Source organism: Cibotium barometz, chromosome 48 (assembly GCF_041138505.1).
Source record: "Cibotium barometz isolate CiBa-2024 chromosome 48, ASM4113850v1, whole genome shotgun sequence".
NCBI classification, from domain to species: Eukaryota; Viridiplantae; Streptophyta; class Polypodiopsida; order Cyatheales; family Cibotiaceae; genus Cibotium; species Cibotium barometz.
This window is the reverse complement of record NC_141093.1, coordinates 4,726,031-4,740,001: the sequence shown is the minus strand read 5'-3', so window position 1 is coordinate 4,740,001 and position 13,971 is coordinate 4,726,031. Positions and strand designations below refer to the sequence as shown.

General features: G+C 48.3%; 2 protein-coding genes across 7 annotated transcripts in view; both read right to left on the bottom strand.

Annotated features, from left to right (window-relative positions):
- LOC147610725 (bHLH transcription factor RHL1-like) overlaps positions 1-13,971 on the bottom strand; it is an 82,008-nt gene that overhangs the window by 11,507 nt on the left and 56,530 nt on the right. The window lies entirely within an intron of this gene.
- LOC147610727 (uncharacterized) lies at positions 8,171-11,288 on the bottom strand. The gene is made up of 2 exons (XM_086785598.1): positions 9,127-11,288; positions 8,171-9,019 (listed from the first exon to the last, which is right to left on the bottom strand). Exon 1 carries the CDS (start codon positions 11,033-11,035, stop codon positions 9,572-9,574), a length of 1,464 nt encoding a protein of 487 aa, XP_086641724.1. The 5' UTR covers positions 11,036-11,288; the 3' UTR covers positions 8,171-9,019; positions 9,127-9,571.

The following is a 13,971-nucleotide window of genomic DNA, read 5'->3' as shown; positions in this document are numbered from 1 at the left end:
CAGGTTACGGATGCATTGCCGGAGGCCGCACATTGGTGTGTCGGGGGAGACTTCAACATGCTTGAGGACCCGGCCGATAGGGTGGGAGGCAGTCATGTTACAGTGCACGGCACGGAGCTTGCAGCTTGGGACCGGTTTTGCATGTCACTGAGGATCACTGATGCATGGCAGCATGGAGCCTTCTCCCGCTCTCAGGACAGTCTTAGTTTCTCTCGGTCGGATCTCCCGCAGGGAGGGACTAATCTATCACGGATTGATCGCTTTTATGTGGGCGACTGGTTAGGGGAGCGAGGGGGCTCCGCCGGCATTCTCGCTGGCACCTCATTTTCAGATCATGCGCCAGTTATCTTGACATTGGAGGAGAGGACACGGGAGCCCAGCTTGCAGTTGAGGATCCCAGAGAGGGTACTTACAGATCCCAGTCTCGCTGAGGACATTGAGAGGATCTGGCATGATAGTCAGTGCTCTGACCAGGATGCAGCAGGCCAGTGTGCCCAGGGACTCATCGAGCTTAGCTCTTTTTTGCACGCTGCAGCTTTGACACGGCTGGGAGAGATTCGCGAGCGGGAGCATCAGCTGAGACGCAGCCTAGCTTCGCTACAGCGCCTTCAGGAGCAGCAGCCTGCATGTGAGTGGGTGGCGTCACAGCTGAGCCAGGCACGCCAGGAGGTTAGAGAGGCAGAGGAGCAGAGACATGAGTTTTACTATCGTCGTCAGGCCTCTCAGTGGACGCAGCTTGGTGATAGAGTGACTGGGGAGTTTTTTGAGATCACTAGACCCCGCCATGCTCGAGCAGGAGTCCGTCAGCTTGGTAGACCGGATGGATCGGTAGCTACTGAGCCCGGGGAGATCAGAGCCATTGCCACTGCATTCTATAGAGACCTGCTTTCAGCGGAGCCAGCCACTGAGGATCGAGATGCTTGGAGACAGACTGTGTGGGCCCATGTGCAGAGGAGGGTCACAGATCGTATGCGTACAGTTCTTGGTGCGCCTCTTTCAGAGATTGAGCTTGCCGAGGCCTTGAGGGTCCTGCCGCGACATAGTTGCCCAGGGGAGGACGGACTGACGCCGGCCTTTTTTATGCGCTATTGGGACCTTTTGGGGCCAGGCCTCCGCAGGGACTTTCAGTATGTTTTGGACACTGGGGTGATGCCACAGAGCTTTTCAGAGGGCTTGATCTTTGTCACGATTGTGACTTAGTTCATTATACACAGTCTCCTCATGGTTACAGATACTGAAGTGACATGATTACAGAGGACCTCTACACTCAGAAGGTCACGACTATTCGCTCTAGAGACATGCCTCTTCATCAAGAGCCACACTCCTTCGACGACTGGTCACACCCCTTCGCTCTAGGGTTGCAACTCTTCATCCAATGGTTGCAGCTATTTGTCCAAAGGATGTGTCTCTTCGCCTAGAGTCATGACTATTGGTCATGGGATGTGTCTTTTCATTCGTGTCTCTTGAACTCCTATATAAGGAGCCTGTTGTATCACAATTTCAATCAATCAATCAAACATCTGTGTTCAAGTCTACTTTCAGTTTCAGTCTTAAATACACAGATAAGTGGATGAAATACTAAGTAATAACAGTAATCCTCACAGTGGTATCAGAGCAAAATTTTTTCCCGGGCCTACGGTTGTGAGCCTCTCACCCTCTCCGCTCTACTCCCCTACCCGGCATTGTATGGAAGCAGAAGAAAGATGGAACCTACATCTACGAGTATGAGGTAACCTAAACCTTCTTTCTCAATTCACATATAGAAGACAGATGCACAGATGTGTGTGTGGCGTACCTGGTGAGTGTGCAGAGATTTCCTGCTGGTAGCCCTTCGTGTGCCTCTTCATCGGGTTGTGCCCTTTGGTGCATGGGTTCGCATCCCTTCACACGAATGGTCGTCAAATCAGCCGGGAGGTACCCCTTCACTTTGGCGGCACTCCTTCCCCAAGCGATGGCACCTCTTCGCTATTGGCCGCTTGTGCAATAAGCGCCGATTCAGCCAGCGCAGCCCTTCGTGGGTTTAATAAAACGACCCGCCAATTCAGCCATCGCAGCCCTTCGTGGGTTTAATAAAACGACCAGCCGGCCAGCCCATTAATTAATTTGGGCGGACCTTTTTTTATTAACCCACGTACCCTTTTGATACATCAAAAAAAAAAAAGAGCGACTATGGGGCCAGCGCAACGAATTCGTCCGCCGGCCAGCCCATTCACTTCACTCGCACGCCGTTCGAGGAAAGGTGCGCTCCTCTTCCACGCTGCCACGCCAGGGACTTCTCTCCACTCTGGCACACATTCCCCTTCTCAACAAGGCGTCCAACAGCAATCAGCCCGCGCCTTACATCTCGTACATAGACGAGGTCCCGAAAGCCATATTGCCCGAGAATCCTCGCCCAGCCCCGGAAATAATTATTATACCCGATACACCCACACCGGAGCCCGCCCTATTACCCGAACCTGTTGCAGAGCCTGTTCCGGCACCCGAACCTGCGCCCGTTCCGGCTCCAGAACCTGTTCCGGCTCCAATTCATGTACCAGGTCCCCTGGACTTTTTATTATACGTCAGTCACCGCCACGCCACTCAGTTCCAGGCGTGGGTGATCTGGCATATTTACTTGACGTGTCCAGCACACCATCTTGCTCATTACGAGTTTATTTTGGGACGGTACCCACATCTTGCATATTTCCTGGACGAGTGCCGTGTGGATGCAGTAAACCGGATCATCTCGCTTCAGCCCTTGGTTCGAGTATACAGCGAGCTCATTGTGCCAGATTACACTCCCTTAACCCCTGCAGAGACACCTCCTCTCGACGAGGTGGAAGACTTCGAGCCTTCGGAGTTAGGCTCCAATTTCTTAGCAGAATTGGGAGACGATTCACTGTCACTCTCTCCTCCAGCAGTACCACATATTTCATCAGCTTCTCCGCGCTACTCCCTCTAGCAGACCCAACATGCCATCTATCTCAGAGGAGGAGGGCCAGCAACAAGACGAGCAAATGCAGGCCATTACATTATTACGCGAGCAGACGGAGACACTTCAGCAGACTTTTTCGACAAGTCTCTCTACCATCAGCAGACGACTCGACCAGTTTTGCAGCGACCCCATCCAGCGCGCACACGAGCCAGTGATCCACAACCATCTTCTTCAGAGACTTCGGTAGCAGAAAATGAAGATGAACCAGATCCAACTGCCGAGGTAAACAATGCAGAACTCCAACTTCTTTATAAAATATTTAATGCTGCACAAAAAAAGAAACTCGATGTCAAACTGCCTGCCCCTTATAATGGTCGCCGCGACAAGCGCGTGCTTGACCAATGGATATTCAAAATGGAGGTATATTTGACCAATACCGATTTGGTCGAAAGCAAGAAGGTGGCTTTAGCCAGTTCCCTACTCAAGGATACAGCACTTCTATGGTGGCAACGACGTGTTGCAGATGGTAAGCACACTCCTACTTGGGATAAATTCCGGCGCGCCCTCCGCAAGGCCTTTGAACCTGCCACTGCAGACTACCATGCCCGGTCTGCTCTCCGCTGCCTGAGACAAACAGGATCCTCAGCCGCATATATCACAGAGTTCCAATGTTTAACTCTGGAAACTGAGAGCCTCAGCCCCGCTGACAAGCTACACAGCTTCATCGATGGGCTTGAACCCAACTTACAGGAAGATGTGCAGAAGTTTAACCCTCTCACCATAGATGCTGCCATTGCCTATGTAGAGCGCCTTGGAGATCTACGACGACAACCCAGGACATCCTTCTTTGGCAATCGGTCCTCAAACAGTGCTCGTTTCTCCCAGCACAATCGCAGAGGAAATTTATCTCAACCTGAGTCTCAATATTCCCAATCCTCTGGTCAGCAATCTACTCGGCAACAGCCCTTTCGGCCTAGATTTTCAGGTCAGGCAGCAGCCTCACAAACAGGATCCTCTTCCAACAACAACAATCGGAATCGAGGACGCAACAGGCAAGATCGCCGACCCAACAATCGCCGCAATTTTCGCCGCGATACCTCAGCAGGTCAGCAAGCCTCTACATCGGCACCTTCTACCTCTCAAGCCAACCCTCCAGGTCTTTGCACGATTTGCAATGGACCACACAGGTGGTATGAGTGCCCAAAGCGTAATTCTCGCCAGAATTCCAACATGGAATGTTTCCCAGAAGGTGAACATGGACATCATCATCCTTCTGCGCCAGAAAAAGGCAAGCAGGTGGTTCATGCAGTGCGAGTTTCTAAAGTTGTCAGTGCTTTAATGTTAAATGCCCACAACCATACTTCAGTGCCTGTTAACCTTTCCAATCAAGTTTTGAGCTTATTGGGATTTATTGGCCAGCATCCTATCAATGTTCTTGTTGATAGTGGATGCTCAACTAATTTTGTGGGAACTACTCTCGTCAACAAGTTACGATTACCTACTCAGCAGAGTGCGGAAGTTTTCCAAGTGGAACTTGCAGATGGTTCTTTCTTGCATTGCAACAAACAGATTCAGCAGTTGCATTTTCAGATTCAGGACTATCAAGATCAGCTAAATTTCTCTATTATGCCTTTGTCACACTATGACATGATTCTTGGACAGTCTTGGTTATATGAGTATGATCCTTTGATCAGCTTTCGAGATCATTCCATTCGACTTTATCATAATCATCAAGAAATGGAATTACGAGGTCTGTTTAATTCTAAGCCGATTACTGTGGTTTCTGCTATGCAAGTCAAACGCTTAGTGCGTAAACGCGACAGCACTTCTGCCTTAGTTATGTTGCGAGAAGCAAAAGACAATACAGTTGACCAATCGGAATCCTCGCCATCAGATATTTCTTATTTACAGCAGCCCTTCTTTCAACCTTATAAGGATTTATTTCCTGACGAGCTGCCAACGACATTGCCTCCTCGACGTTCTGTAGATCATACGATTGATCTCATCCCTGGACAACCACCGCCAGTTCGAGCTCCTTATCGAGTTTCTTATTCAGAATCTCAAGAAATTCAGGACAATTGGCAAAGTTGTTGGATAAAGGTCATATACGTCCAAGCAAAAGTCCTTTTGGTGCTCCAGTTTTATTGGTCAAGAAGAAGAATGGATCTATGCGACTTTGCATTGATTATCGTGCCCTTAATAAGCAGACAATCAAGAATAAGTTTCCATTGCCTCGCATCGATGAGCTCTTTGATCAGTTGCTTGGTGCGAAGGTATTTTCGAAGATTGATCTGAAGTCAGGCTATCATCAAATCAGGATTCGAATTGGAGATGAGTATAAGACAGCTTTCAGAACAAAGTATGGACATTATGAATTTTTGGTCATTCCTTTTGGGTTAACCAATGCCCCAGCTACTTTCATGACTTTGATGAATGACATCTTTGGTCCTTACTTGGATAAGTTTGTCATCGTTTATCTGGATGACATTTTGGTCTTCAGTAAGACTTTAGCAGATCACAAGCAGCATTTGCAGATTGTCTTCGACGTACTCCGTACGAATGTCTTGTACATCAACAAGAAGAAGAGTCAGTTTTTCAAAGATCATGTGGAATATCTTGGACACATCATCTCTGGACATGGTATTGCAGTTGATCCTAAGAAGATAAAGGTCATTGTTGATTGGCCTTTGCCACTTACAATTTCAGATGTGCGATCTTTCTTGGGATTAGCAAATTTTTACCACACCAAGGTTCACAAGTTCTCAGATATTGCTGCTCCTTTGACGGCCCTTACAAAGTTAGATAAATTGCAATGGTCACTTGAAGCTGAAAAGTCCTTTAATGATCTTAAGCATGCGTTGACAACTACGCCTATTTTGGCTATTGCGGATCCAACTCAGCCGTTTGACGTCATGACAGATGCTTCGGATAGAGCATCTGGAGGCGTTCTTATGCAGAATGATCGTGTTATTGCTTTTGATAGTCATAAATTTTCGACAATTCAAATACGATATCCCGTTTATGACAAGGAATTTTTGGCAATTGTTCATGCTTATAGAACGTGGAAGCATTATCTTCTTGGTGCAGATTCAGTGGTTAAGACAGATCATCAGTCTTTGACTTACATCTTTACTCAGCCAGTGATGAATCCTCGTCAAGGACGATGGGTTGAATTTTTGGCAAATTTTCACATGGCGATACTCTATGTTCCTGGATTACAGAATGTGGTAGCAGATGCTTTGAGCCGCATGCCTCAAGCTACGAACTTTGCTATCTCAAATGTGCAGATGGAGATTCCTGCATGTTTTAAGCATGAGTATCTGACAGATAGAGACTTTGGAGATGTCTTTCGAGCTCTCAAATCTCTTCATCCTACTGTTGCAGAAATGAATATGTTTGCCGCATATACAATTGCAGATGATTTACTTTATTACTTAGATCGCATTTGTGTTCCTCACAATGCATCTTTGCGGAAACTCCTTATTCAAGAGCATCATGAAGTACCCTTTGCAGCTCATCCTGGAATTAACAAGACATATCGTCTGTTATCAGCAACATACTTTTGGCCTCAGATGCAACAGGATGTTATTAAGTTTGTTAAAGCTTGTCACTCTTGTCAAATTATGAAAGCTTCACGACAACTTCCTCAAGGATTGCTTCAGCCTTTGCCAGTTCCTCAGGAAAGATGGGAAAGCATAAGCATGGATTTCATCACTACTTTGCCGCGTTCGCAGAAAGGCAATGCTCAAATTTTAGTAGTGGTTGATCGGTTTTCCAAAATGGCACATTTTATTCCTTGCAAGAAGACAGTTTCTGCTCCAGATCTTGCAGCGTTGTTCGTACAGCATATTTTCAGAATTCATGGATTGCCAAGATCTATTGTTTCTGACAGAGATCCGAAGTTTACTGGACATTTTTGGACTTCCTTATTCAAATCTCTGGGTACGAATCTCTTGTTCAGTTCTGCTTATCATCCTCAGACAGATGGACAGACAGAAAGAGTAAATCAAATTTTGGAAGAAATGCTTAGACATTATATTCAGACAAGATTAGCTTCTTGGGAAGAATATTTGCCTCTTGTGGAGTTTGCTTACAACAATTCTCCGCATTCAGTCACTGGAATGACTCCTTTTCAAGCAGCATATGGTCACACTCCGCTTGTGCCCACAAACTTTGCTATTCAACACAAGGTGGCATTAGCAGATCAGTTGATTCAAGAAATGCAAGATATTCTTGTGCAAGTTCGAGACAGACTGGTTCATGTTCAGCAGAAGTATCAGAAGTATGCGAATAAGCACAGTAGGCATACTGAGTTTCAAGAAGGTGACTTGGTTTTGCTTTATGTTGCACCGCATCGATATAAGACAGTAAAGTCAGTCTTTCCGAAGTTGCGACCGCGTTTCTATGGTCCATTTAAAGTTATAAAGAAGATTTCAGTTGTCATTTATAAGTTGGATCTTCCACCATCTTGGGGAAAAATTCATCCGACATTTCACATCTCTTGGCTCAAGGAATACATACAAGGAGATTCATCTATTCCGGAGTTATCTTCTTATGTTCCTGAGATTGAAGATGATCACATTATTCTTGTTCCTGAGAAGATTCTTGACGTTCGTCAGAAAGAAACAAGACGGAAGATTACTACAGAATTTCTTGTTAAGTGGATGGACTTGGATGAGTCAGATTCTACTTGGCAGACAGATGAAGAAATGCAACAATATCCTCAACTCCTCCAAGAATTCTTTGGCAGACGACCGACTCTCATTTAATCACATGGGTTTTATTTTAAATGGGAGGGAATGTCACGATTGTGACTTAGTTCATTATACACAGTCTCCTCATGGTTACAGATACTGAAGTGACATGATTACAGAGGACCTCTACACTCAGAAGGTCACGACTATTCGCTCTAGAGACATGCCTCTTCATCAAGAGCCACACTCCTTCGACGACTGGTCACACCCCTTCGCTCTAGGGTTGCAACTCTTCATCCAATGGTTGCAGCTATTCGTCCAAAGGATGTGTCTCTTCGCCTAGAGTCATGACTATTGGTCATGGGATGTGTCTTTTCATTCGTGTCTCTTGTACTCCTATATAAGGAGCCTGTTGTATCACAATTTCAATCAATCAATCAAACATCTGTGTTCAAGTCTACTTTCAATTTCAGTCTTAAATACACAGATAAGTGAATAACAGTAATCCTCACAATCTTTCTTATCCCCAAGGGGCATAGTTTCCACGAGTTTCGGAAACCGGGGTGCGGAGCACAGCGGGAAACGGAGTTTCGGAGTTTCGGCCTTCGGGAAGAAACGGGGAAACGGAGTTTCGGTTTTAGGGTTTAATACATACATATATAATTAATAAAAACATTACAAAAGCTTGAAAAATACATCTTTGCTTAAGTTCAATGTCAAAGACTCAAATGATAGATCAAAATTCAGAAATGACAACTGTAGGCTCAAGGCTCAAGCCTCAAAAGAGTCAATACAAAACAAGATCCATCATCCATCATCCATCATCCATAATCCATAATCCATATGTATAGACTATAGTAAATACAAAACATGATCAAAAAATATCCATGTGGCTGGCAGGCTGGCAGCAGCTGCTGGCATGACAAAATCCTAGAGCTAAGTGCTCCAAAAATCACTCATCAAGATCATCCATGGAGGAGTCATCCTCCGACTCATGAGAGTCAGGCTCAAATGAAGAAATGGTAGGATCGTGGTCCTCTGCCTCTGCTGAAGTGGAAGCGATGGATCCCCCCCTCTGCCTCTGAGAATGGGTGGTGCAGCGGGTGTTGTGGCTCGGCACTGTCAGCTCCTCATAAAGCAAGGTGTACATATCACGCTCATTCCGTGGGATCTCTGGGATAAACCTCTCCCTCATGATGTCGATCTTATCCACATTCACCTGCGAAGGCTCCGGATGTCGGGCATTCCTCTCAAGGAGCTGGAGGTTGCAATGACAAAACACCAACCGCTCTAGCTGAGCGGTACTCAGCCTATTCCTCTTCTTTGTATGGAAGAGGGCCCAAGTGCTCCAATTCCTCTCACATGGACCCGAACTGCAATCCTGTGAGAGCACTCGAATGGCGATGCGTTTCTGTTATTGAAATGCACATACAATTAGAAATTAGAACTAAGTGGAAACAAGAAAGATGCACATTGTACAGTGTACTATGTAAACTGTAGTTAAGGGTAGTGAATTACCAGCGTGGGAGCACAATTTCCATACTTCTCCCACCATGAGACAGGCTGTAGTAGCTGAGTCTCTCGAAGCTTTGCAGTCTCTCGACCAAAGCTCCCTGTCTGGTTGCGAAAGGCCAAGAGATCATCCTCTATACATTTCAGCATGTGCACATTACCAGATGTCAAGTTCCTCATGTATGTCATGAAGCCTTCTTCTAGCTCCTCGTTCTCGTATTGCTCCTCATCTCGCCACAAAGGATGCAATACATGTGCTACTGCATGAATCGGCCTATGAAACCAATCCCATCGCCGATTCCACACAGCCTTGATTTCATCAACCCTTTAGAGATCAAACCATAAGATAAAAAAGGACAAAAAACAAGAGTCAAGAGTCGAGACCAATGTAAAGACTCAAGAGTAAAATAAAGATAAGAAGTAAAGCAAGGGTAGCCATGACTGAGGAGACTTACTGCTCTGCTCTCAAGTAGTCTTGCTTGTTGAGAGCCTCCCCAATCTTGTCCATGTACTCGTATAAAAGGCCTAGAGTACTGCCCTCCATGTCTGTAATGCGTAACACTGTGTAGATGGGCTTGAGAGTTTTGATCAACCCCTCAACCTCTACCCACCACTCCTCTCTCATGACATCACGCACAAAAGCTCTTGCCTTGGGGCTCTCTCTCTCATCCCACTCTAGCCATTCATTTGAGTAGACAGTGCGTACCAACTCTCTGCGGACTCGCAGGAGTCTCTCAAGCACAATGAACATGTATGCAAATCTGGTGGCTGCAGGCTGCAATAGCTCAAGAGTGCTGAAGGCCCGATACATGCTCAAGACTTTTGGCCTCTTCTTCACAAACTTCACCATGCTTCGTGCGGTGCAAAAGATGGCTTCAACCCATTGTATTTGACCTATGTCCTCAATCAATAAGTCGAGGCTATGTGATGCACAAGGGGTCCACACAATGGCTGGAAATTCATCCTCTAGCATAGAGCCCATAGACTTACAATTACTTCCATTATCTGTCACCACCTGCACAACATTCTCAGGCCCAACTTGCACTATAGCCTCCCTTATATGTGTCCAAATAAATGCACCTATAACTGTGAGACCTGGGAGGGAGGCATCAATGGCTTTCAAAAACATAGTGCCTTTGCAGCATGACACCAAAACATTGTATACATTTCTCCTGCGTACATCTGACCACCCATCACACAATATAGTGCAGCCATACTTTTTCCATGTTTCCTTCAAGGGCTCTAGCTGCACTTCTATGCATGATTTTTCCCGCTTTAGCTCTCGTGTCCGCAGAGCCTCAGATGTAGGGCCATCCCACTCGCATCCAATGCGGCTGATGGCCCTCATGGTCTTCCTCCATTGATTTGTCTTGGCCACATGAAAGGGAATGGCACACCGTATGAACATCCGGGTGAGCTCCCTAGTTGCCTCTGCAATTGCTTGCTTTTGAAATCCTGCTTGGATGCTAGCCCTTTGTACAGTATTTATTGGAGGGGTGTCTTGTGAATGTGATACATCACCTGGCAAAGGAGTCCTCCTTGCATGCACACCCGACACTGAGGTAGAGGAGAAATCTGATCCTGTGTCTCTGCCTCTGGCCCTCTTTGCTGCTGCTGCTTGACTTAAACCAGCTTCATGCTCTTGACCACCCATTGCTGTAGATACTTCCTCTTCGGGAATGGCCAAACGCTTTCGCCTCCACATTTCAAGGCTTTTCCGAACATCTAGAGGAACAGAGGGGCATGGCCCTACATCTTTGTTTGGAACATGAGCAAGATGGTCCTTCACACGGGTGACACTCCCCGTTTTGACCAACCCACAATATTTACATCTCCATTTCCTGGAGCCACCAGATCCTGCATAAGCCCCCACTTGCTCCACATGCTGCCAAAAAGGATCCGGAGTCCGAGCCATGTTACTTAACTTACTTGTGCGGTTCGAGGTCGGAAGACTCCGAGAGATTTGAGAAGTGGAGGCTGTTTTTCTGGTCCTGCAGGCTGCGAGCAAGGTGTGACTCCTTCTTGCTTGGTAGAGCTTAGATGGCAAAGGTGGAGGCCCCAAGTAGAGAGGTAGAGGGCGTGGTAGAGGGCTGATGTGGAGGTAGAGGAGTAGAGGGCAAGGTAGATGGATAGAGCAGCTCCAAACAGGCGGCGGAAAGAAGGCGCAAAATGCCGGCGAAAGAGAGCACGCGGGTTTCTAAACCCTGGAAAAAATAAAACTTGGAAACGCCGTTTCCGTTTCTGGAAACGTTTCCGAAACGTTTCCACGTTTCGGTGGTCCAGAAACGCTGTTTCTGGAAACTATGCCAAGGGGGAGGGAGTATCAGATGATATTCGGCATTGGAGGCCTATTACGATCCTCAATACTGTCTACAAGGTCTTAGCAAAGGCCTTGAGTTTGAGGATCCAGCCCTTCCTGGGGGAGTTGATTCATGCTACCCAGACAGGATTTGTCAAGGAGCGCAATATCCTTGACAACATCTTTACTTTCTGGGAGGCGACGGCCCGAGCTAGATTTCTTGGTGAGGACTTGGTCGTGATGCTTCTCGATTTTGAGAAGGCATACAATAGAGTTGATTGGGGTTTCTTAGAGGGCACTATGCTTCGCCTGGGCTTTGAGCTAGGATGGATCAGAGGGGTGGCGGCTCTGTATTCCACAGCTCGTAGCCAGGTGTTGATTGCAGGAGGACGGGGGCCGAGTTTTGAGCTGACCAGATCAGTCCGTCAGGGGTGTCCCCTTGCCCCTTTTCTTTTTCTCTTCTTTGCGGAGGCTATGAGCATGTATTTGACGGCAGAGGAGGTTGGTTTGAGAGGACTCCAGCTCCCAGGACCTGCTCGATGCTGAGTTTGCAGATGACACGGGCTTATTTTTGCATTGGCGGAAGACAGTGGCCTTTTGGATCAGTAGTGCTCCCACTCCGGCATGGAACCCGGACCCCGGTTTTAGATGGATTCCTCCTGGCACAGCAGTGCGGTATTTGGGATGCCAGATTGGACTAGATTTGTCACCTGAGCAGCAGATTGCCCCGCTTCTTCTGAGCATTCGGAAGAAGCTTTTGTATTGGAGTACAGCTCGACTATCCTTGGCTGGGAGGGTGGTGGTGGCAAATCAGGTGCTGTTAGCGACCATGTGGTACATTACGTCTTGCTGGATCTTCTCGAGCTCTTGCATCAGCCAGGTACAGAGGCTGATCAGGAACTTTCCTTGGTCTGGGCGGGACGGTCAGCCAGCCCGGGCAAAGGTTGCATGGGCTGTTATTACACTTCCGCCGGCTCAGGGAGGCTTGGGCATTATAGATCCAATCAATCAGAGTAGAGCCTTATTGGGGAAGCTTATTGTTCGGGGGCTGCTTCCAGGCGCTGAGCCTTGGAAAGAGCTTCTCTTGCAGCGGCTGCAGGCTCGGGCTCCCCCAGCAGGGGGCACTTGGGCACCAGAGATTCGCTGGATCTTCATAGAGATGAGGAGGACAGGCCTCAATAGAGAATGAGAGGACAGATTTGCTTTGAGCATCCTGAGAGCTTGGGAGCTGCTGAGACCGGGGCTCTCTCAGCGACCTCCTTCTTGTGTTGAGGAGCGGGCCAGACAGCCGCTCATCTGGAGCCCAGCGGTTCGCACAGAGCAGGGTCATATGCTGGGTTCTCGGCCTCGTCTAGCCTGGGGACCTTTAGCGGCAGGCCCAGCACGTAGTTTTGGAGACTGGCAGGCCTTCTGCAGTCTCCTAGAGGAGATCCACGTGGAGAGGCTGAGTCACTTCATAGGGGGTTGATTATGAGGGATGATATTCAGGAGGCACTCACAGAGGCGTGGTTCACGCCTTTCGAGCTAGTGGCCCCACGGTGGATGGGAGCCTTTACACAGTTGGAGATCCTGATTGCTGTCAGAGCTTGCACTGAGGATGGCAGATGCCTCTACTATGAGATTCAGGATGAGGGCAGACTTCAGAGAGTGGAGGTGGAGTCGCCTTTGGTTGCAGAGTGCACCTTTCAGAGGATACGGGTAGTGGCCGCCGCTTCTCAGAAGTGGCATATTGACCCCGACCCTGCAGATGTGCTCCCGGATTGGCGCATATGGACATATGCAGCGCGCCCCTTGGCCCGGCTACAGTGGGACCCTGGGGAGTACGAGTGGCATGATCCTTATGCATCCCTTGAGGCCACAGAGATCACCTTTTTCCAGTATACTGTTCGGCTGGGGCGGCATATTTTGACGGCGAGGAGGATGGTCTCTCCAGCTGCAGCGGGGCATTGGCGGCTACAGGGACTCCCACAGGAGTTCCTGGAGGATTTTTGGGCTCGGCTCTGAGCTAGTCGACAAGCCCGCAGGATCTCGACTTTCCAGTGGCTGGTCGCCCACAGGGGCTCAGCAGTTGACACCTGGCTTGTTTACAGTGGTCTTCCGGTGGCCTGCGTCCGATGCGGCCACCCTATGGAGACACAGAGACATTGCCTATGGGATTGCCCTCAGGCGCAACAGATTTGGCTGCGGATGCTGCGTATTCTGGCCCCCCTCTCTCCAGAGGGTATGTTTACGTGGGGTGCCGTTGCTTGGTCGACTTCGTCAGGGCCTGCTATGGGCTATGAGATGGAGCAGGACAGTCAGGCCATCAGATTCATTAGGGGCCAGCCTCGCCTGGTTCCGTCACCGGATTTCTCTTCTGCCAGCTGGACACAGGAGAGGGATTTACGATGGGAGCTCCTCAGCAGCCTCACCATCTAGTTCACCTGGAGGGCCCGGTGTTTCACGGCCTTTGAGGGGAGACTGGAGCCACCAGCAGAGACTGTACGAGGGATTTGGCAGGAGTTGATCTACACCCTGCGAGGACAGTATGACCGCATCCAGGGCAACTCGGA